The sequence below is a fragment of the Ahaetulla prasina genome, chromosome 3 (genome assembly GCF_028640845.1).
Source record: "Ahaetulla prasina isolate Xishuangbanna chromosome 3, ASM2864084v1, whole genome shotgun sequence".
NCBI classification, from domain to species: domain Eukaryota; kingdom Metazoa; phylum Chordata; class Lepidosauria; order Squamata; family Colubridae; genus Ahaetulla; species Ahaetulla prasina.
Genome location: NC_080541.1, coordinates 134,264,005 through 134,289,188, shown reverse-complemented (window position 1 = coordinate 134,289,188; position 25,184 = coordinate 134,264,005). Strand labels below are relative to the sequence as shown.

The 25,184-nt window shown below is 39.1% G+C and overlaps 1 protein-coding gene across 1 annotated transcript in view; it reads left to right on the top strand.

Annotated features, from left to right (window-relative positions):
• KCNT2 (potassium sodium-activated channel subfamily T member 2) overlaps positions 1 to 25,184 on the top strand; it is a 163,762-nt gene that overhangs the window by 136,341 nt on the left and 2,237 nt on the right. Inside the window, exons 22-27 of the mRNA XM_058176642.1 lie at positions 11,188 to 11,289; positions 14,482 to 14,565; positions 15,789 to 15,917; positions 20,462 to 20,482; positions 22,081 to 22,381; positions 24,476 to 24,560. Of these exons, the coding sequence (XP_058032625.1) occupies positions 11,188 to 11,289; positions 14,482 to 14,565; positions 15,789 to 15,917; positions 20,462 to 20,482; positions 22,081 to 22,381; positions 24,476 to 24,560 (722 nt within the window). The remainder of the gene's footprint in view (positions 1 to 11,187; positions 11,290 to 14,481; positions 14,566 to 15,788; positions 15,918 to 20,461; positions 20,483 to 22,080; positions 22,382 to 24,475; positions 24,561 to 25,184) is intronic.

Genomic DNA, 25,184 nt, shown 5'->3' with positions numbered 1-25,184 from the left:
AACCTCTAACTTTTCTGGTTGCTTCATACTAATTAAAGTTCAAGTGAACCCCCTCCCCCAATGTTTCTATGATTAGGAAGTTGAATATATTCCAGGAAAGATATGGTTTTTATTTTTAATTTTTTGCTGAAAAGAGGAACTGGCTATTATCCTATATTGCAGAGGTGTCCAACCTCAGCAACTTTAAGACTTGTGGACTTCAACTCCCAGAATTCCCCAGCCATGGTTGAAGTTCACAAGTCTTAAAGTTGGCCATCCCTATTATACAGAATTAAAGTTTTCCTATTGTGTTCAGTAAGATTAAAACAGTTAAGGCCTAGTTCACAACAGTGAGTACGTTATTTCATTACAATACAATTGATGATGAGCTTCTGATTATGTGAAATAACTTCAGTGAAGTGAAGAGAAATTAAACATTTCCCTGTACTTTCAGCTCTGTGATGCTTCAAGAAATTCATGCAGGAATCATAAAGCGATGAGCAAATATGTATGAATCAACCTTAATTTTTGCGGGATTTAAAAAAATGTATACAATACGTTCAGTTTAGAATACAAAGTCATTTCCATAAATATGAGGATTTAGTTGATTATTTAAAATAATTTCTGTGCCAACCCATTCATAAGACTCTGGACGACTTCCATATGTAAAACAACCATAAACAAGCTGTTAAAAGAGCCATTATTTTTTTTTAAAGAGTAAACTCAGACAGTAAGGCAGATGTAATGAAATTTTATGAACCTGGAATGGGAATAGCTATTTGCAAAATATTGCTGAACCCTAACAGTTGTATATTCTTTCTATAACTGGCAAGCAGGGGGGAACATTTCCACCCTGTCAAGGGGGCTATTAAAAAGATGATTACCAAAAAAAAAGCTTTAGTGTACTCACAGGTAAATGAGAATGAAAGTATGAATATCCAGTTTCCAAGATAGATACTTTCCTTTCAATAAATCTGACTAATGAGCTCTTTGCATTCTTAGTTATGAGCAGTTGGTATGGTCTTGACAGCAACAGCAATCCAAACAATTTAATATGTTACACATTATTTTTGTATGAATTGATAGAAACTCATCCTTCTGCCGAACCCTTTTTTAAAAATATTCTTTTTTAAAAAATAGTATTTATTGAAATTCCAATATATTAAAACACACAATACAAAAAATACAACACAGAAAAAGACATAGCAAAATTTTTCCACTAATGACAGCTTTTCTGTATCGGTATCTCTATCATAACAAACTATATTTACAAAAGTTCTAATTCTATATATCTCTATCTTAAATTGCATCCTTATTTGAATTATAATGACTTCTATTCATAATTCAGTTTCATATCCTATTTTTCCTCAACAATCTTACCCTCTACATAGTATGTTTAACAGATTATCCCTCATATTTTACGTTTACTCTCAAGCCAGGAATACCATCTGTTCCAAATTTGATAGTACTCGGTTTCTTCCCTCTCCTTCATTTCCATGGACAATCTGTCCATTTCTGCAAAGTCATATATATTTTTTAATTATAATTTGGTCTGGAGGAATATCTGATTGTCTGATTGTCAAGTCTGGTGGCATAAGATATTTTGCTGTATTCAGAGGAGTGGAGAACTTTTCTTGTAAAATATTTCTGGACACGTTCAATCGTACTGATGTCAGAAATGTGGTATGGGTTCCAGACAGTCGAGCTGTATTCAAGAATTGGTCTAGCAAATGTTTTATATGCTCTGGTTAGTAGTGTAGTGTTTTTGGAGAAGAAGCTACGCAAGATTAGGTTTACAACTCTTAAAGCCTTTTTTGCGATGTAGTTGCAGTGGGCTTTGGCACTTAGATCATTTGATATGAAAACTCCAAGGTCTTTAACAGGGTGGGGGTCATCTGTAAGGTAATGTCCATCAAGCTTCTACTTAGTGTTTAGGTTCCGGCTTCATCTCTATTCTCTGTTCTGTTATCCCCTCCAACCACTTTCTTATCTTACTCCAGTATTTTCTATTCTTAGGGCAGGTCCACCACATGTGGTAGAACATTCCTTGTTTATGCCCACATCTCCAACATTCTGGGGACCTGTTCAAGAACATCTTCGCTGGTGGCAGATGCCATCGATAAAATATTTTGCAGAGGTTCTTCTTATAAGCAGCTGACATTGTTAGCTTGTAGTTTCTCTCCCATAATTTATCCCATTGATCTAATTGAATGTTGTGTCCAAAATTTCTCGCCCAACTAATCATTGTCTCTTTGACAGTTACTTTTTCCTTTTTAAATTTAAAAAAAAAATTGTATGTTTTTGTAATCATTTTCCCCCCTGTTCCTAATAGTATCTTATCAAGTTCCAATTGTTCTGTGTATATACCATGTTGTTCCTGATCTTTTTATATTTTGTTCTAATTTTCAGGTATGGCCACCAGTCAATTTTTATCCCCTGGTTTCTTAAATCCTGCTCTAATTTTAAATTTCCCAATTCATCTAAGAGTTCCAAGTATCTTAGTACTTTGTTTATATCCAATATGTTGGGATGAATTATGGCCTCCATTATTGATATCCAAACTGGAACTTACATATAATGATTTTTCCTTATATTATCCCAAATATTTATCAAAGCATTTCACACTAGATGTCTCTGGAAGTATATATGAGTTTTATTTTTTCCTTCCCATAAAAATGCATGCCATTCTAATTGAAGATTGTGGCCTTCCAATGTTAGTATTCTCTTATTTCTTAATTGAACCCAATCCTTTAGCCACGTTATTGCTGCCGCTTAATAATATAGTTCCAAATCAGGTAAGCCGAAGCCTCCTTTGGTTCTGGAGTCCTGAAGAAGCATTTTATTCGAGTTTTTCCCCGCAATGAAATAAAATTAACTATTATTTTATTTAATTGATCAAAAAATGCTTTCCCTAATCTTATTGGTATCTTTTGGAATAAGTGTAACAATTTTGGTAATACTTTCATTTTTATTATGGCAATTCTACCAACTAAAGATATCAGTAATTTTGCTCAAATGTCTAAGTCTTTTTGTATTTGTTATAATACCAATTTATCATAATTATCCTCTTTTAATGTAGAACATTTTTCCGTTAACCAAATTCCCAGATATTTTACCTTTTTGACAATTTGAATCCCCAATTTCTTTTCCAATTCCTCATCTTGCCTTTTTGTATAATTCTTGGTTAATATTTTAGTTTTTTTCTTGTTTATTTTAAACCCAGCCACTTTGCCAAATTTTTCAACTTCATATATCAAGGTAATTCCCGTAAATTGTATTTACTGGAATACAATTCTAAAATGAAAACTTAAGGTCCAATTAAGGTTCACTCCTATGATTTCAGGAGTGAAGCTATTTCAGGGTTTTATATTTTGGTATGCATATCTTTTTGTCTTATCAGAGACATACAGACAGAGGGAAAGAAGCCAATTCTTAGAAGGGAAATTCTGCTCTCTCCAAATTCTACCAGTTTGCTAAAAGAAGTCCAGCAAATAAGTGATTTTTCCACCCCGGAAGTCCAATTTCAGAACAAAAGAAGTGCCATTGGTTTGTTATTGTGAGAGGCTGAGTGTTTTTAGGGTATTTTCAGACATATTTCCATACTTCTCCCCAGTATTCCTTTAAATGAAAGAAACTTACAACAGCTCCAGACATAGTATAGATAATCTTTGATTACTTCACAGCAGTCAGAGAGGAAAACCTTAAAAGAAAACAAAGCAGACTTAGCAGGCAGGAACATAAAAATTAAAAGAACCATGTCCATATTTTACCAAAGCTGTTTTGTCTCACTTTTTGCTCCATTTTTACCTTTGCAAGGTCCTCCTGCTCTTTGAGTAATGTAGATATGATAAAATGAAACTAATTATGGAGTATTGTAGATTTTATATTGAAAATCACAAATAAAAAAGAATAGAGGGCAATCCAATATTTTCTTTAAAAGAAAATGCTGTGTAATATGGTCCTAATATTTGCAGTTAAAACTGAATTAACGTTTAGAACAAATGAAGCATACATTTGTTCTAAACAATAATAGTATTTTCTGTGAAGTTCATTGGTTGGCATTTGGTTCCAACTCATTGATTCAATTCCATGTATGATCATATTCTAAAATGCTTGTATGATTAATAACTGCAGTGAAAAATATAAAAAAGAATTACAACCAAAATGTAGGAAGGTACATAGACCTTTCAACATGTACATGACATTTTTTTTATTTAAATGTGAGTGAGAAAAAGATTAAATTTCCTTAGCTGTTTAGAAAGAGAATAAATGCCCATTTGGAATATATGGTCATAAATCTAGATACTTGCATGAAAACCTCACATACTATATATGGGGGATTTCAATTTGCCATCAGCCGGCGTAGCATCCTCGGCAGCTCAGGAGTTCATGGCTTCCATGACAGCCATGGACCTGATTCAATTAATTGACGGCCCTACCCACGTCGGGGGAGGCACCCTAGACTTGATTTTTATCTCTGGCCAGTGGTCTAATGATCTGGTTTTAAATGATTTAGTTGTCGAACCTTTGTCATGGTCAGATCATTTTCTCCTTCGTCTAGACTTTCTGACCACTACCCACCACCGCAGGGAGACGGAACCAATGCGTTGGTTCCGTCCCAGGCGCCTGATGGACCCGGAGAGGTTCCTGACGGAGCTTGGGCCGTTTCCCGAGCACCTGGCCCACGACTCGACTGAAGAACTAGTTGCGGCCTGGGAACAGGCCACGGCTGGAGCTTTGGACCGTGTCGTGCCTTTGCGGCCTCTGACCCGGCATCGGTCTCAACCAGCTCCTTGGTTTTCCGAGGAGCTGAGGGAGATGAAGCGCCGGAGAAGACGCCTAGAGAGTGTCTGGAGATCCAGCCGTTCTGAGGCTGACCGGACACTAGTTAGGTCCTATAGTAGGACCTACCTAGTGGCAATGAGGGTTGCGAAGCATTCCTACGTTTCCTCCCTCATTGCATCGGCAGATAACCGCCCGGCCACCCTGTTTCAGATGACCCGCTCGCTCCTTCAACAGGAGGGGCAGGAGGACCCCCTACAAGGGCATGCCGAGGAGTTTAACAGTTATCTATACAACAAAATCATTCAGCTTCGGGACAGATTGGATCAAAATTGGGTAGATCCAGGCGAGGGTTCCGAGACCCGTCTTGTTGAGGTGGTTTGGGATGACTTTGATCCTGTGACTCCCGAGGACATGGACAGGTTGCTGGGTAGGCTGAACGCCACCACATGTTTACTGGATCCGTGCCCCTCCTGGTTAATACTGGCTACTCAGGAGGTGACACGAGGCTGGCTCCAGGGGATTACAAATGCTTCTTTGCGGGAGGGGGTCTTTCCTGCGGCCTTGAAAGAAGCGGTGGTGAGACCCCTCCTCAAGAAGCCTTCCCTGGACCCAGCTGTTTTAGGGAACTACCGGCCAGTCTCCAATCTTCGCTTCACGGCGAAGGTTGTAGAGTGTGGTGGCATGTCAGCTACCCCAGTACCTGGATGAAGCTGTCTATCTAGACCCGTTCCAGTCCGGCTTCCGGCCCGGACACAGTACGGAGACAGCTTTGGTCGCACTGGTGGATGATCTCTGGAGGGCCAGGGATAGGGGTTACTCCTCTGCCCTGGTCCTATTAGACCTCTCAGCGGCTTTTGATACCATCGACCATGGTATCCTGCTGCGCCGGTTGGAGGGGTTGGGAGTGGGAGGCACCGTTTATCGGTGGTTCTCCTCCTACCTCTCTGACCGGACGCAGACGGTGTTGACAGGGGGGCAGAGATCGACTCCAAGGTGCCTCATGTGTGGGGTGCCGCAGGGGTCGATTCTCTCACCCCTCCTGTTCAACATCTATATGAAGCCGCTGGGTGAGATCATCAGTGGCTTTGGGGTGAGATACCAACTGTACGCTGATGATACTCAGCTGTACTTTTCCACCCCGGGCCACCCCAGTGAAGCTGTTGAAGTGCTGTCCCGGTGTTTGGAAGCCGTACGGGTCTGGATGGGGAGGAACAGGCTCAAACTTAATCCCTCCAAGACGGAGTGGCTGTGGATGCCGGCACCTTGGTACAGTCAGCTGCAGATGCGGTTGTCTGTCGGGGGTGAGTCATTGGCCCCGATGGAGAAGGTACGCAACTTGGGCATGCTCCTGGATGGTCGGTTGTCCTTTGAAGATCATTTGGTGACCGTCTCCAGGAGAGCTTTTTATCAGGTTCGCCTGATCCGCCAGTTGCATCCCTTCCTGGACCGGGATGCCTTATGCACAGTCACTCATGCTCTTGTTACCTCTTGCCTGGACTACTGCAATGCTCTCTACATGGGGCTCCCCTTGAAGAGCACCCGGAGACTTCAGCTAGTTCAGAACGTGGCTGCGCGGGTTATTGAGGGAGCGGTTCGGAGCTCCCACATAACACCTATCCTGCGCAGACTGCACTGGCTACCTGTTGTTTTCCGGGTGCACTTCAAGGTATTGGTTACCACCTTTAAAGCGCTCCATGGCTTAGGACCGGGCTATCTACGGGACCGTCTACTGCCGGCCTCTATCTCCCATCGTCCGGTGCGCTCCCACAGAGAGGGACTCCTCAGGGTGCCGTCAGCCAAACAGTGTCGACTGGCGGCCCCCAGGGGGAGAGCCTTCTCTGTGGGGGCTCCGACCCTGTGGAACGAACTTCCCCTCGGACTTCGACAATTACCTGACCTTAGGACCTTTCGCCGCGAACTTAAAACTTATTTATTTCGCATTGCTGGACTAGCTTGATTTTTACCTTTGAATTTTAATTTGATGGGTTTTTAAAGTTTTGTAATTTTATGGGGGAGTGTGTTATTTTAACATTTGGGCAAATTTAAATTAGTTTTTTAAGGGATGTTTTTAACTATTGTGTGTATCTGTATTTTATCTGCCTGTTCACCGCCCTGAATCCTTCGGGAGAAGGGCAGTATACAAATTAAAATATTCATTCATTCATTCATGTAATCATCTACACAGAATTTATATTTTATGAATGTATGAAAACTTTATTTCTGGTTTGATACAATTTAAATGTATACAAAGCGTGTTACTCTAATTTGTTAATCCAAGTAGTCTCTGATCCTAGTCTTCAATCTTCAACTGTAATCAACAGGCAGGTTCCCACTTTGCTCCCACAAAGATGAAAGATGATTAGAGGACTAGAGACTAAAACTTATAAAGAACAGTTGCTGGAATTGGGTATGTCTAGTTCAATGAAAAGAAGGACTGGGGTGACATGATTGCAGTGTTCAGATATCTCAGAGCTTGCCACAAAGAAGAGGGAGTCAAGCTATTCACCAAAGCACCGGAGGGCAGGATAAGAAGCAAAATGGATGGAAACTAATCAAGGAGAGAAGCAGCCTAGAAGTAAGGAGAAATCTCCTGACAGTTAGAACAATTAATCAGTGGAACAACTTGCCTCCAGAAGTTGTGAATGCGCCAACACTGGAAGTTTTTAAGAAGATATTGGACAACCATTAGTCTGAAATAATATAGGGTTTCCTGCCTAAGCCGGGAGTTGGACTTGAAGACCTCCAAGGTCCCTTTGAACTCTGTTATTCTATTTTATTTTTTGTCAAATGCTGCTGATGTGACCTTTTTTTTTATTTAAAGTAGTAGCTAAGAAAACAAACCTTTTCTGAAGGAAAACTCATCAATTATTTTAAGAGCATAGTTGGTCTTTTCTAAAAGCTTAACAAAATGTAGGCAGTGAATTAATGATTATAAGATAAAGCAGGGTAACTTGCATAGATAGTTGAATGTTATTTTCTAGTCTTCAAATTTCTGGGGAATGTGTAGCTGCAATTCTCTCTCTGTCTCTGTCTCTGTCTCTGTCTCTGTCTCTCTCCCTCTCCCTCTCCCTCCCTCCCCCTCCTTTCTCTTCTCCCCCAAAAAGGGTTTCCCAATTTTCTTTGTCATTTGAGTCTTCCAAAACAAGGGAGTTGTCAACGTGCTATATAACATACACACTTTCATCTACATGGACTTTTCTCTTTAGAAACAATTCAATTCAAATGTTTGAAGGCTTTCTTTGGAATCTGCTAATCTGTTCATAGCTTGGAGACAGAATTTGTTTCAGAAGAAGCACCGATTTGGATAAGCAAGATAACTTATTGGCTTAAATTGACAAGTTTGCTAGATAACTTTCACTCAGATTGAAAGAAGGCCTTGGAGATAAAACTAGATAACCATGGTCTTTTTAAATTGTCTTGCAATCCTTGGATTTCTCCAAAGTTAAATATATTGCAGAATGGTAAATAATAGATATTGATTTACAGAGAAATAATGCTAAGAACCCAAAGAAATAAAATCTAGGGAAAACATTTTCCTTGGATAATTTTTTAATAGAATGAAGAGATTGCAAAATACCACAAGGCTTTCATCTTAGCTTGTTTAATACTCTGACTTTATCCTTACTAGAAGGAAAATATTGATATATCTCTGCATGTGTTTTCTTCCTGCAGGTACAATTGATATTGTGTCACATTTGCTATTATATCATCAGTTTTATAATGATATCCATAGCTAACTCAAGATTATATAAATGTTTCAGTTTATTAACTGTTACAAATTGATTTTGCTTTGGGATCATATTCTTTGTGACCTGTTTCCTGATCATGGACCATAATAAATTCTCTGATCTAGTCTGAATCTGATAATAGCAAATGTAATTAGAGTATATCCCTTATTCCAACAGCAACAATAGATTTTTGTTTTCTAATGAGGACATTTGCTGTATATTCTTTGAAATACAGTACTAACATCACCACCAAAAAGACTTTTATACTGATAAATTTCAGTATTTGGTTTTATAATTAATAAAATGGTTGAACATATTAATTGAGATACCTGTAAGCAGTCAAATGTCCTATTTTTCATGTTTTCATTTGATTTATCATAGTTCCATTTTCGGGTATAATGTATAATGTTACTTTTGGGTTCAGCCCAGTTTGTTGGTAGTGAATGTTATAGTTTCAATAATATCTTACTGTAAAATATACAAACTGGAATGCAAATCAATGTATATGTTAAGATTAAGATATTTTCAATATCGTTATATGGAGAATGATTTTTTTAAATTATAGTTTATTTTCTTGCTCACCATTTTTGCAGGAAAATATATTTCATATCCTACAATATTGGCCTTGAGAGCAAATGGATTGAAATTTAAAATTGCTCAGTGAAAGCTCCTTAGGGAAGTCTCTTAAACAAATCTCTTACACTGTATATTAAGTGTCAATTTAACTGAAGTATGAAAATATAGAAAACAGGCCCCTATTCAGAAGATCATTAAAAGAACATTGTGTTGTGCTAATAATAGGCAATTAATACAGGAAACCATAATCTTTGCTTATACTCAAAGGAATCCTTGGTAAGAAAACTACAACTTTTAAATCAATAGCTATGTAATATTTTAGGAAATTGAAATGTTCTCTCATTTCTTTTATTAATTTTACAACCATTACTATCAAATGGTAAGAAAGCTTATTTAAGAGATAGCTTGTCTGCCATTTGCAGTCTATTTTTCAGAAGTGTAGCAGGTGTCCTTTCTCTATCACAGAGATTGATCATGATCTCATGTAGGTCTCGTTTATATCCCACATGAACTGAAATAGATAACCAAGCCAAGATGCTGATTCAGCAAGGAATTTCCTGTGGATCGGCAAGTATTGGAGATAGAGAAACCACCGCTCATGATATTAGTAGCACTTTGCAGACTGGAAAGTGACATACCCGAATAGAATAGAATAGAATAGAATAGAATAGAATAGAATAGAATAGAATTTTATTGGCCAAGTGTGATTGGACGCACAAGGAATTTGTCTTGGTGCATATGCTCTCAGTGTACATAAAAGAAAAGATACGTTCATCAAGGTACAACATTTACAACACAATTGATGGTCATGTCGTGTCCCACTCCTCCGCTGATGGTTGGGTCAGGGAAATCCGAATCAGGCGTGCCTCTGCAGCTCTGCCAAAGTCCTAGCAAAGTCCTCAAGGCAGACAGGAGACCAGAAAGTGACTTCAGCAAGATATGTTCGACTTTGCCTGACTCAGAGACTGCCAGAAAGCAGATCCTTTATATAGGCCATGGGGTGTGGCTCCATGACTCAGCACTTATCCAGGCCTGCCCCTCCCTTCCTTCTGACGCCGCCGCCTATCAATTCTTCTGAAGCGAGGGTCACTCCAGTCGGCAGCTGTTGGTAATAAACCTCCCTCAGACTCACATGCTGTGGGGGAGGGGGAGGGGTCTAGTTGCTCCGTTTGCCTGGGCATGGAGCCAGGGCTGGGGCCAGGAGGTGCTCCCTCCTCTTCAGCCTGTCTGGGCATGGAGCCAGGGCTTGGGCCGGGAGGTGCCCCCTCCTCCTCAGCCTGTCTGGGCATGGAGCCAGGGCTGGGGCCAGGAGGCATACTAGGACATTCTTCAGCGTTCAGAAGCAGATAAGAAGACCCCGGCTGCGGTGAGAGCGGGCAAGACACAACAGGTCAATATATCAATATAAATCATAAGGATTGCCAGCAACAAAGTTACAGTCATACAGTCATAAGTGGAAAGAGATTGGTGATGGGAACTATAAGAAGATTAATAGTAGTGCAGATTTAGCAAATAGTTTGACAGTGTTGAGGGAATTATTTGTTTAGCAGAGTGATGGCCTTCGGGAAAAAACTGTTCTTGTGTCTAGTTGTTCTGTTGTGCAGTGCTCTGTAGCGTCGTTTTGAGGGTAGGAGTTGAAACAGTTCATGTCCTGGATGTGAGGGATCTGTAAATATTTTCACGGCCCTCTTCTTGATTCGTGCAGTATACAGGTCCTCAATGGAAGGCAGGTTGGTAGCAATTATTTTTTCTGCAGTCATATGGTGAGACTCCCAATAATTTAATTCATGTTGGAATTTGGTTTGTATTGCACAACTTATGCACAAGTATCCTATTTCGTTGTTTGTTTCAGAAGACAACGCAAAATGTTGGGTCCTGAAAAAACAAGAATTGCTTTTGAGATACACCATTACTGCCTTGAGTAGTGAATTAATGAATTCACAAGGACTAAGGAAATGTTTACCGTGGCAGTAATGTTTCTTATGGACCCCTCTCAAGTGCAATTTATTTAAGACATAAAAATGTTGACATTGTCTTTTTGTCTTTTTCTGTTCCTCCTCTCCAAACACCTCCCCTCCCCCCCAATTCCCTCTGTACATTTCATTCTGATGTGAAACAGAAAGAACGAGAGAAAGGTTCTAACCTGGCATTCATGTTTCGATTGCCCTTTGCTGCTGGCAGAGTTTTCAGTATCAGCATGCTGGACACCTTGCTGTATCAGGTACTGTGAAGGGTAAAATGTATTCTTTTTTTAAAAAAAAGAAAAACCATATCATTTTGATTTTCCAAAGAGTCACGTGGGTTCCTGTGTTCTTAGGAATACCTCTATCAACCAAGTTAAGCCATAAAAAGAACTCTGTTTATCCTTGTTTTCATCGAGACCTCAAGACAACATACACAGTGTTCCTTCTTCCTATTTTTCCCCTGTTGGATTGAGAAAGGGCCTGGTCCAAAGTTACAGAGAGAATTTTCTTTCCTGAAGGTAGGCTCTTAGTCCAACACCTGAAAACTACTCTATCACATAGTGTGCTGCCCCACTCAACCCCCCCCACACGTAATTGTGGTTTAGTGAGTTTATTAATGTTCCCCAGCAATTCTCTTCACCAAGACTCATAATTGTCCCAAATAAGTCCAGCCACAAGCAGGCCAAGATTAGTCCACAAAGCAATGGTCCAATAGTCCACAAAGAATAGGATAGGATAGGATAGGATAGGATAGGATAGGATAGGATAGGATAGAATTTATTGCAATTGAAAGCTGCTCAAACAAATAAGTCCACCAAACAAACTTAAATTCACCGGCAAAACTTAAATACACACACAAGAGCTCATTTGGCAAGAGAAGTTCAAAGTCTCCAAAACACAGTTCCAAACATAATGAAGCAGAAAGCACAATGATCAAACAAACACCTACAAAACCAACACATTGCTCCCAGCAACACATCCCTCTACCTACTGTAATAAATAGCAAGCTTTCTAGTGCAGTCCATCAAGATGGGCAAGGCCCTTTCCTCCCAAGTAATCTGGCTGACCTCCATTGCTCATGCCTTTTCTCTGCCCTGCTTGCTCTCGGATTAGGTGGAGAAGGCAGCTCCTCCTACTCTTTGCTGGCTGTTTGCCTCAGTAAGCTTTCCCCAGCTGAAGCCTCCTCCAATTCTCTTTCGGCTAGCAGTTCAAAGCCATTAATCAACTCCATTCCTAACATGCCAGGAATGAGCTCATTCTCCCTTGAGCTGACCTCTGAGGAAGAATCTGAGTTGTCCAAGAGAGACACCACACATAACTCTTAAAGCTTATAAATCTTATACTTAATTTCCTTATTTTAGAAGTGTAACTCTTTGAATTTTCCAATAATAATGAATAATGTCTAATGCTCAGTCATTTAATAACATTTCCATGTTGCATATTTGTTTAAATATTTGAATGTGCTGTGTAGACATACTAGTACATCCACATCCATACACTTTTATCATTTTTTAACTTTTAGGATTGCTCTAGATATAGCCCAACCTATCTATATCATCAAAACTGCAACCAAACAGCTATCTTGTTCTGGCATGTGAACTAAATGGGAGACCATTTTTCAAAAATTAGGGTCACGGGAACAAAAGCTGGGCATGCAATACAGACAATTTCAAGATATTCATTTTTCATCACAGTACTTACCACAGAGTTAATGAATATGCTGCTGCTGAGTTGTGTTTAGGGAGCTATGAGGTTTCAAACAACCCCATCATAGCACAACTAGGCTTCAGATGTTTGCTGCCATTAACAATAAAACTGATGCTGTGGTTTTTTTCCCTGACCTGAGTTTCACCTCTGAGCAACTAAAATGTGTTCTTGTCTTTTCCAAAGCTGATTATTTGTTTGAAAAGAAAGATTTTGAAAAACAGGAGCTCATCAGTTTTTTGTTTTTTTTTTAAATGTACATTGGAAAACTGCAGTACAAGTTTTACTGCATAAAAGGCATCTTAACTCCACGTAAACATCACTATCATGAATCTAGGCATCTTATCAAACTGCATTAACATATATGTTTTTTTATCATTTTTAAAAAGTACAAGAAAAAGACAGTTCTGGGATATAGGATTGGATTAGGTCCAAGGCATTCACCATTTGACCATGTATTATTTCCCTGACTTAAAAAATAGTTCCACCATCCCAACAGGGGAAATCCATCAGGCTTTACACTGAAAACATTTCACAATATGCTTGTAAGCCAGTCAGGTCTCTAATCCCTTGTTCTTCTTTAAACAATTTGTGTTTTCTTCTGGTATAGTATTACTATACCAGAAACTACCTATTGTTTCTAGCAGGCTTGTTTTCCAGTTATATAGACATGATTGAGTAAATGGGTCAATATATTTTCAATGTATAAAAGCCATTTTGGGTTTTATTTCCTCCTTGTTTTGCTTTGGGCACCATTTTTCTTATTCCTACCTTTTGAGCCAAACTACCAGTGGAGTCTCTGTAATGGAATGCAAAGTTCTTAGGGCAACCTTCTGTCATTTAATTAGTTCATTTTTTATCCATGCACAGGGCAAGGAATTATCTAAGGTTTGAGTTAATTGAGATGTTGTCAGGTGTACGAGGGCCAATTTAGAACAAACCAGGGGTGAAATGCTCCCGGTTCGGACCGGCTCACCGGATCCAGTAGCGATGGCAGCGGGTGGTTCAGAGAAGCAGTAGCAAAAATCCCTGCACGCGCCCCCCCCACGCCCAGCTGAGCCATGCGATCATCAGAGGTGTTTTTTTTAACTTTTAAAAGCATTTTTTCTTCGGGCGAAAAAATGCTTTTAAAAGTAAAAAAAAGCCTCTGATGATCATACGACTCAGCTGGGATTGTCAGAACCCTTTAGAAGCATTTTTTCTACAGCCTCTTCGGCCGAAAAGGCTGTAAAATTTTTTTGCTTTTAAAGGTTCTTGCGATCTCAGCTGAGTTGCCTGATCCCTTTAGAAGCATTTTTTCTACAGCCTCTTAGGCCGAAGAGGTTGTAGAAAAAACGCTTTTAAAAGTAAAAAAAAAAAAATGGCCATGCCCACCCAAGTCACATTACCCACACACACACCAAGCCACACCCAAAGAACCGGTAGTAACAAATTTTACATTTTCACCCCTGGAACAAACTATGAATTAAAGGATGAACTGTACCATTTAAGTACAATGTACTAACCTTGAAAAGAATTAAAAAGCCTGCCAAGGTTGGAGAAAGAAGTCATTTTATGGGTATAGCACATCTATTGGTTTCAAAAGACAGGCATTGTACAGTATCAGTCATAAAGCCAGGTTCCTCTGTATCAAACGAACATCCACCGCCCACAAAAATGGCAATTTTGTTTGTACACTTTCTTTTGTGAATATTAATGATTTAGGCAATGTTTTAAACATTTCTTACATTATTTTAAATCTTTAGTCATTCGTTAAGGATTACATGATCTCTATCACTAGACTTCTGCTGGGACTAGATACTACACCAGGATCTGGATTTCTCTGTTCTGTAAGTTAACACTTTTAAACTATTCGGTTAAATAGTTATATTGCTCTTTTTCCTCTGCAGGGAGTAGTTAGGTATTGCCTCTATGAAGGAATGGTTGCCATTTCTTTATTGACAGTAAATGTGTTCAGAAGGACTATTTGCAAAGCACTTATACATTTGTTATTGGGAAGACAAGTTCTTTCTAAAGCAGGGGTGTCAAACTTGCAATGACATGTCATCACGTGACGTATTGCAACTTTTTTCTCCTTTGCTAAAATGGGTGGATCTGGCCAGCACATGACCTTCCAGCCAGTGGTGGGATTCCACCAGTTGTTAGCTTTCTGAGCAATTTGGCAAACTGTTGGGAGAAATTATTAGGGCAGAAAACCGGTTGTTAAATTACTTGAATCCCACCACTGCTTCTAGCCCGTGGGCAGTGAGTGTGACACCCCTGTTCTAAAGTGATGAGAGGGAAAGAAACTGAGGTAACATACATGGAAGGTAGAGGTGTGTGAACCAGTGGTGAAATCCAATTTTTTTTACTACCGGTTCTGTGGGCGTGGCTTGGTGGTTGTGGCAGGGGAAGGATACTGCAAAATCTCCATTCCCACTCCATTCCAGGGAAAGGATACTGCAAAATCCCCATTCCCACCCCACTCTGGGGCCAGCCAGAGGTGGTATTTGCCGGGTCTCCAAACTACTCAAAATTTCCGCTGCCGGTTCTCTGAACTGCTCAAAATTTCCGCTATCGGTTCTCCAGAACCTGCTGGATTTCACTCCTGGTGTCAACTGTATTTGCAGAGACAGATTGAAACAACTTTCAAACCAGCCATATCAACCCATTTTTTTCCTGAAGGATTTGATGGCCCTAGTATATAGGCAATAAGTTAAAATGTACTGCAGTTGCTTCATTTAAATTTAGTACCTATAACAATAGTACCTATAACAATACAAAGCACAAAGTTTGCGAAGATTTTTTTCAATCACAAGCTGCACTTTTCCTTCTATACTTTGTTCGCCTTCTGATATATGGTATATGTAATAACTGCACACTTCTGGAACCTGGACCTGGATTGATATCTTACATTATGCTCAGGAAGGACTGAAGGACTGTAGAATACAATAAATAATGCTTTGCTTTGTAAGATTTGTTGCTTACCATAATGTTTTGGGTGATCCCGTTCATTCAAATGAATAAATAAATCAGTGATTTGAGCTATGTTGTTTCTGTTCTCATTGGTTAGATGAAAATCACAGAAGATGATTTGTGGATCAGAACATACGCCAGACTATATCAGAAGCTTTGTTCTTCGACTGGAGATATTCCTATCGGAATCTACAGGACCGAATCACAGAAATTAGTGACATCTGAGGTTTGGACATTTTCATTTTCATACAGACATTTGTAAAGAACGTGACCCATGAAATATTTGTAATGATTTGTGGGGGAGTAATCTTATTTAGCGATATTGCACTTACATTTCAATCACACTGACTGATATTTCATTATGGGATTTTATTTACCCCTTATAGAATGCTTCTGTTTCACGATGCACGTAAAATACGAAGGGGCATCATATGTCTTAAAATACTTGTTGACATGCCATGGATATGCTTCACACAGCATTGATTTTAGCCTCTGACATCTATCTATTATGTGTTTGGGGATCACGTACATATTCTAGATTAAGGGTTCCCAAATTGTTCTGCCAAGGTGAAAGATATAGATTGGTTTAGGTCCAAGCCCTCTGTTCCCAGAACAATGTGTTTACATGATTCTCTGCTCTGGCTTTTCTTCTTTTCTGGTAAATTCTGCTAGAAGAAAGCTATATCCTGACTCTCTATTGGGAATCACTCGACTCACATTCAGTTACTGAAAAATCAGGCACATATGAATCTATTTACAGATTCTACAAGAATATTTGAGTACATAGAGCAGTGGTTCTCAACCTTTATAGTGCTGCGAACCCTTTAATACAATTCCCCACGATGTGGCGACCCCTTTAATACAATTCCCCATGATGTGGCGACCCCAACCGTAAAATTATTTTCGTTTTGAATTTATTGCGCCTGAAGCCATATTGGCTAGCAATCTGAACTGCTTGCGATTGCCTTGAAGATGGAGGCATTAAAGCATTAAATTAAGTTTATTGCGCCTGAAGCCAGATTAGGCTAGCGACTGGGAGTGATTGCAGCTGGCTTGAGAGGGAGACATCAGAGCAAAGATTTCTCTCTTTTTTAATTCATCGCGCCTGAAGCCGAATTCGGCTAGCGATTTGAAGAGCCTGCAGCTGGCTTGTGGAGTCAACCATTGGAGCGCGATTCTTCGACTCGCAAGTATACTTCCTGTTGTGTCTTGCCCGCCCTCAGAGCAGCCGGGGCCTTCTTACCTGGTCCCGAACACTGAGGAATGTATGCCTCCCGGCCCAAGTCCTGGCTCCATGCCCACACAAACTGCAGAAGAAGGAGCATCTCCCGGCCCCAGCCCTGACTCCATGCCCAGGCAAACGGAGCAGCTAGACCCCTCCCCCTCCTCCACAGCATGTGAGCCTGAGGAGGGTTTATTCCCAACAGCTGCTGATTGGTGTGACCCTCGCATCAGAAGGCTGGATAGACGGAGGCAACAGAAGGAAGGGAGGGGCAGGCCTTAATGAGTGCTGAGTCATGGAGCCACACCCCATGGCCTATATAAAGGATCTGCTTTCTGGCAGTCTCTGAGTCAGGCAAAAGTCGAACTTATCTTGCTGAAGTCACTTACTGGTCTCCTGCCTGCTCTGAGGACTTTGCTAGGACTTTGGGCAGAGCTGCAGAGGCAAGCCTGATTCGGATTTCCCTGACCCGGCCGTCAGCGGAGGAGTGGGACACGACACTTCCCATATTTCCGATGGTCTTAGGAGACCCCTGGCAAATCGTCATTCGACCCCCAACGGGGTCGCGACCCACAGGTTGAGAACCACTGCTATAGAGAAAGAGGTCAAAGCCTGACTTTTCCCCCTTTGTCCTGATAAGCATAATTAACCTTACAAATTGACATGTGCAAGTAAAACTCTTTCCACGAAAATTCAAAGAGCACATCTGAAGAAGCCTATACATTACATCCAGAGCACACTTCCATGAAATGTCTATGGAGATTTTTAATCATACAGGTTACGGTGGTCCCAAAGATGCTTTTTCAAGAGGCAACTGGACTTTCTTATTTTTCTTTGAAGAGGTTTCACTTCTCATTCAGGAATTGTTGTCAGCTGAAGAGCTTCCTGGATGAGAAGTGAAACATCTTCAAAGAAAAACAAGAAAGTCCAGTGGCCTCTTGAAAAAGCACTTTTTGGACTTTCATGAAATGTTGTTCAAATCTTATTTCCAAATGAGAAAAAAAAATATACCAAAAGCCTTCACGTTTTGTATAATGTCAACCCCAAATTTTTGAAGCTTTCAAAGTTCTCTTCCAAAACATGTGCCATTTCTCAGATCCTCAGAAACAATATTTAAGGGAAGAAATACTAGTGCTTTGATGATTAAATGATTAAATGGGGAGGGGAAAGGGGTCAGCAAGAGACTGGATATGAGAACTCAACTGATTTGTTGTTGTTACTGGATTATGCCACCATAAAAATAAAATAAAAATATGCTTATTTAACTTAATCATAGCAAATATAAAGCACTTGTTCCTATAGCCATCTACCTCGAGATATAGCAACCATAATATTGTAAGAAATATAAATTGAAATGAAAATTCAAGACAGCAAGTAGAGTGGAGGGGATCCATAATTATGTAAGTTTGTTTGGAGGACAATTTTCAATCTGATACTAGCCTTAAATATTCATGCATAACTGTTCCATTTCACTTCAGTACATAAAGAAATGTAGCGTGCCATGATTATGCAAACTGTAATGGCTTTAAAACTATGATATAGAATACATTTTGGTTAAGTAGCCCAACTTATCTGCAGAATTTGGTAATTTTCCCTTGGATTGCTTGAACTGGTATTTAGTATTAATAATAATATTAAATTGCTTATAGCGAGGCAAGTTTTTATGAATTAAAGCAGAATTGTGTGTTGCCAAGTGCATAATCCTACTGCTCGGTCCTTGTCTCACCCTAAGGCTGAGGAAGAATGACTGGCAAGGTCATCCATCTGGCTTTGTGATAAGGCAAGACTAGAATGCATGGTCTCCCAGTTTGTAGCCTAGTGCCTTAACATTACACCAAATTGGCTCTCATTGTGACTTAATAGTCCACAAGATTTGATAATGAGAATATATATGAATCTTTATGTATTTGTCGTAATGTGTATGACATCATTTTGTAAAAACTCTTGTTAGCTCAAATACATATTTAGTCCATGTGTTACAACCATCCATTAATATATGTCTGTGTAAATGTTCCACCCATTTGGATGAAGACTAGACCAGTGCAGACATAGGTACTGATGCTAACATTGCCCCAATATTCTTATCCATCTATTCTTGATATTCCTATGCTGAGTAGGAATACTCAGTAGGAATACTAATTCTAACCCTAATAAGGGTTAGAAATGCCACAGCTTCTTTTCTTTTGCTTTCTTTCTTTTTTAGTATCTCAGTTTTGTTAAACTTGTTTTGTTTTAATAGACTTTTTTTAATGAAAGGGAATCCCAGAGTTGGAAGGATGCATAAATGGAGCCACCAAACCCATTTCCTCCGCAGTGCAAGAATCCAGTTTATAGCATGCTAGGCAGATGGCTGTCTAGTCTCCCCTCAAACTGATGCATTGAAGGGAAGCCCACCAGTCCCTGGCTAACTGGTCCCATTATCGAACCTCTTGTAACATAAGGAGGTTTTTCCGAATATTCAGAAGAAATCTACTGTGCTGTAACTTAAATTTAGTCTTCTATGTCTTGTAGTTTGGGATAATGGAGGATACACCATGATCCTCTGTAGGCAATAGATCTCTTCTTGTGACCGATCCTACTTCATAATCCCAGAAAACATGTATTTAACTATCTAGCTATCTAACTATCTAGTCATATGCAGCCTGGCATATCATGGGATGCCTGTCAAGCTCTCTTCCATGTAATATATTTTATTATATTTGAAGGAGCATTGAATCCTCCACCTGCAATCTAAAACTTTTCTAGCTGGGAAGAATGTTATTATCTCAACTATGTAGCATAGTATTTAATTTGAATCTGTTATTTATGTGTGAAATTGGCATTATTTGCCTGAGTTACCATTTTAAATTACTTGCAAACACATAAATTGCACGACTGGAGTGGATTGTAACCCTGAAATGTGGAAACATAGAATAATCTCATCTATATATTAAGCACAGAAATAATTATTCTTGTATTAGAATACAGTTCAGCTGTTAGAGAAGTTAATTCAGGGATGTGTTTTCTCAAGTGCTTAAGAAAATTTTGAAGTAATTGTATTTTTAATTGTCCATTCAAATATTATTTACTGAGGCAAGAGCTTTAATCTATAATATGAAGGCTTCACTGTTTTAATGAATTCACTTCCCTTCCCTCTATTTGATCTTTTACCACTTTCCATATCATAGGTATAATTTTGTTTCTATTTGGAGCAGTGTTTCTCAACTTTGGCCACTTTAGGATATTTGGATTTCAATTCCCAGAATTTCCCAGCCATTTCTCCATGGCTGGCTGGAGAATTCTGAGAGTTGAAGTCCAGACTTAAAATGGAGAAAAACAGAAAAAGTAGAAAATAGAAGAAAGACAGTTAAGAAATTTGGTTAATCAGGTGATTTATCCTATACTCAAACCTGAAGTTTTGTCATGTCATACTATGCAAGGATTTAGCTCTATATTTCCTTGCACAACCATAATATCATGAAATTGTCTATGTGTTTTCTTTGTTTGGAAACTGTTGTTTGAATGGTATTTTGTTTTCTTTCCTCCTTCTGACTTCCATTTTTTGTCAGTCTCGAGAAATTGCTTCACAAGTAAGTATCTGTCATGTGTTATTATGTCCCTTGTGTTGACCTAAAAAGTAAAATCTTTAACAAATGAAGACAAATATATGTGGTCCCAGGATAATGTTTTAAGATCCAATTCGAGTCCAAGCTTTTGGACTCATGCTGGAGCCCGTCTTCAGGGTTCTACAGTTCCCTGAAGATGAGCTCCAGCACAAGTCCGAAAGCTTAGAAAAATAAACCTCTGGTCATGGTGACCAAACCAGATTGGATCTTGCAATAAAATCTTTAAGCTGTCATATAGAGAAAAGCTGTATGCTTCTAAGACCTGCCAGGAATCTCTTCCAAATAGTTTCATTTAGTCAATAGGATAGGATAGGATAGGATAGGATAGGATAGGATAGGATAGGATAGGATAGGATAGGATAGGATAGGATAGGATAGGATTGAATTTTTTATTGGCCAAGTGTGATTGGACACACAAGGAATTTGTCTTGGTGCATATGCTCTCAGTGTACATAAAAGAAAAAGATATATTCGTCAAGGTAGAACACTTAATGATAGTACATAGGTTACTGTACAATAGTGTACAGTATAGGTCATGGTCATAATGCAAGATGAAATATTATATACTTTTGTAAACATGTATCACTTGCATATTTAAGAGTCCTCAGGATTATGTGTTCAACATAAATAAGCAAATAGGTATGTATCGGGTTTTTTGAGCTACTCCACTGCTTCTGCACATAGATACTGACATTGTTAAAAGCGGGGAATGTGATTTATCTTCCTTGAATGCATAGCTTTACATATACTGTACTTCAGGAGTGTCAAACTCAATTTCATTGGTTGCGTTTGACTTTGAGGTGCCAGGGTGGGCGTGGGCAGGATGGGCATGGGCAGCTCTACATCACTCGACATCATGGTGGTCCAAGTGCTCTGCCAGCGAAAATGGGCTCCCGAGCGCCTCCTGCAGCCTCTGCCAATAAAAACTGCACTTGGGAGAGCCCCGAGCCTTGAGTTTGACACCCCTGCTGTATTTCTTATCAAGGAATGGGGCGATGGAATGCGCATAATAGTAGAATGGAAAAATTCATGAGGAGAAATTCAGAATCTTCAGTGTTTGGCTCTCTGAGTGTGTGTGTGTGTGTGTGTGTGTGTGGATATAATGTAGGCACAACATTAGTAGGTACAAAAATATGAATGAAGTTATGAATTTATATAAATGTACATATAAATATACTTGGCTTTTTATATATAATTGCATAATATTAAACAAGTATCAAAAGCATAAACAAATTTTTCCTTTCCATAATTCCTATTGTGATTTCATAGTGGTGGATATTGGCTATAGTGGTTATCAACCCATGGTCTGGGAAGTCTTAGTGGCCCACAATGTCATCACAGAGGGTCGTGGGAGTCCATGACCATGGCCCATGGCCACAAAAGGTATTTAAAGGAGGGTCCATGGTGAAGAAAAATTTGAAAATCTCGGGCAAGGATAGTAAGATTGGAATCAAGAAAATGAAGACTGGGAAATAGCATAAGAAACTTAAGGCAAGATTACTTATTTGGTGGAAAAGTATTCCCCAAAGAATTTAATTTCTGTCATGGTTTTCTCTTTAAAGTCTCAAATTTCTATCAGCGTGGAAGAGTGGGAAGACACTAAGGATAGTAAAGAACAATGTAACTACCGTAGCAACCACCGTAACTCAACATCAAGTGATCAGTCAGATCATCCTTTATTAAGACGAAAAAGCATGCAGTGGGCTCGGCGGCTAAGCAGAAAAGTACCAAAGCATTCAGCAAAAACAGCAGAGAAAATAAGTCAGCAGAGAATGAATCTTTACAGAAGGTCAGAAAGACAAGAACTAGCTGAACTGGTGAAAAACAGAATGAAACATCTGGGACTCTCAACAGCAGGATATGGTAGGATACTGTGATATATATATATACCCACACCAATGTATATATAGGGAAGATAGATTCCATATATGTTAGGGAAGTTCATTGGATCAAGACTAGAATGGTAAATATTCTCTCATGAAAAGTTCCTGAGAAAATTTAGCAATCATGGGTGAAAGTCACCTTCTCTTACAGATAACTAAATGTTTCAAGTAAAATCAAATGTACAAATTGATGATTTTTTCATACATTTATATATCTCCATCTCTTTAGAATTAGAACATATGTTTTTCAACATGCATAAATAACCTTCCTATTAAATTTCACCTGCAGTGTGTGTGCATGTCTTCAAGTCCACTACCTAGGGCTGAGGGAGAGTAACTACCCCAAAAGTCACCCAGCTGATTTTGTGTCTAAGGCTAGATTAGAACTCATGGTCTCCCAGTTCCTAGTGGTCTTAACCACTACAACTGGCTCTCCTCATGCTACAATAATATTTGATTAAATATTAATGCTTTAGAGTGGTGTTTGAGTGGTAATAAGCTTCCATTAAGAAGATACCACCTGAGATTTCTTCACTAAATTATTTACAGGCAAATGGAAACAATTACAGCTTTTGAGCAAAGTCATTAAATCTTTCTCTCTTTTTGTAAAAAAAATAAATCCAAACAGATAAATTCCTCCCCTCTTTTTCCTTCAGAGTAACAATGTAGATAAGTGCAGTACTAAAACTTGCTCAGAGTTCTCCAGGAGAGAAGCAAAAGAGGTCAACTAAACAGCCCAGGTCAAAAATTCAACACATCACTCATGTCAAAGTTCAGTAGCAAAATTATCATCAAAGACTGCTCCAGCAGTCCAGACAAACAGTTCCAATATTTGTAGAAAATATGATTAATAACGGAGTGTTAGCTGGCAGGAGATAGAAGAGAGCCTTTTCTGTCCTGGTATGTGCCCTTGGAACATTCTTCCCCTTGAGAATGATGTTCCAGTGGGCACATGCCAAGGAAGAAGTTCTCACTTGGCCTTTTTTTCAAGACCTTGAAAAGATGGTTTTGTGCCTGAACCTGAGACCTGGGCATTTGGATTTGACCCTGTCTCTTGGTTGTATGGATGATAGCTGCTGTTTTTATTTGGTTTATTGTAATCATGTAAAAGTGAGAAAGCCAGCTCACTTTTATATGAATGAATAAATGAGAATTCAGTCCAAAGTTTACATTGCAGATATTCTCCCAAGGGGAAGTGATTTTTTTTTGTTTTTTTTGTTTACATTTATACCCCGCCCTTCTCCGAAGACTCAGGGCGGCTTACAGTGTATAAGGCAATAGTCTCATTCTATTTGTATATTTTTACAAAGTCAACTTATTGCCCCCCCAACAATCTGGGTCCTCATTTTACCTACCTTATAAAGGATGGAAGGCTGAGTCAACCTTGGGCCGGGCTCGAACCTGCAATAATTGCAGGCTTCGGTGTTCTTAATAACAGGCTATTACCAGCTTAGCTATTCACAAAACAACCACTACTTCTGAACTGTTCTGTAAAACAATCTGGCAATTTTCCATCTTTAATACCTTGGGGCTCAACTTCACCAAATTTCTAGGACTTGCAGATTAGTCTCAGACTATTTAAGAAGGCCATAACTTTTCAAACTTTGAAGAATAAAGGTGTCAGCAGTAGCATTAGATTCTGGAAACAGATTCAACATTTTTAAAATGAATTGATTGCAATGAAACATACTAAGAATTTGCTGGACTTTTGTTCATATTATATTCTTCTCAATATAAACTTTACCAGGCATAAAAGTATTGTATCTTATTCATTAAAGTTAATTATAATAAAAGTGACCATTTCCCTCTATTTTTGCCTACAATAGTCCTTTTAAAAAAAAATTTTTCTGGCCACAACATATAACATAACCATGAGCCACATACAAGTCATATATTACTGATCATCTATGAGGTTTTCTGCTTTTCTGTCTTTTCTTGTTGTTTAAAAAAAAAATGCAAAAATATAACATTGCTTTTGATTTGACCAACTTTGATTGAGACATGACTTTTTCATCTGAGTAATGTTATTATCAGTTATTCAAACAGCCTTGATATTCTCTCCTCCCCCTTGTAGATGAAATGAATGATCATCAAAACACCCTTTCATACATTTTGATCAATCCTTCTCCAGACACCCGACTTGAGCTGAATGATGTTGTGTAAGTATATAGTATTTTCCAGACTTCTGATTTGTATTTTTCATGGAAGATTTAAAAAACAACAACCCTGATCTTTTAACTTTGAAAATAAATTTTCCAAAGAATAAAAATGTTTACAGTCTGCACTTCACTTTTTGCCATTTCTACCTGTTTGGATGATCCTGGTCAGAGGTGGGTTTCAGCAGGTTCAGACCAGTTCTGGAGAACTGGTAGCGGAAAAGAGAACCGTTAGTAAAAATTCTGACTGGCCCTGCCCGCATCTATTGTTTGCCTCCCAAGTCCCAGCTGATCAGGAAGAAATGGGGATTTTGCAATAACCTTCCCCTGGAGTGGGATGGGAATGGAGATGTTATAGTATCCTTCCCCTGCCATGCCCACCAAGCCATGCCCACCAAGCCACACCCACAGAACCGGTAGTAAAGTAATTTGAAACCCACCACTGATCCTGGTGTTTCAGGGCAATCACAGCCACTCCCATTGTGCATTATTTTTTATTCTTGTTTTATTTTTTATTTTTTAATTCACATGTCCAGTTAAGGATGTGTTATTCTATATTTTAACTGCCTTTGGAAAATTGGCAAAGTAAAATCTGGACTAGAGCCAATGAAAGAAGTAGTAATGAAT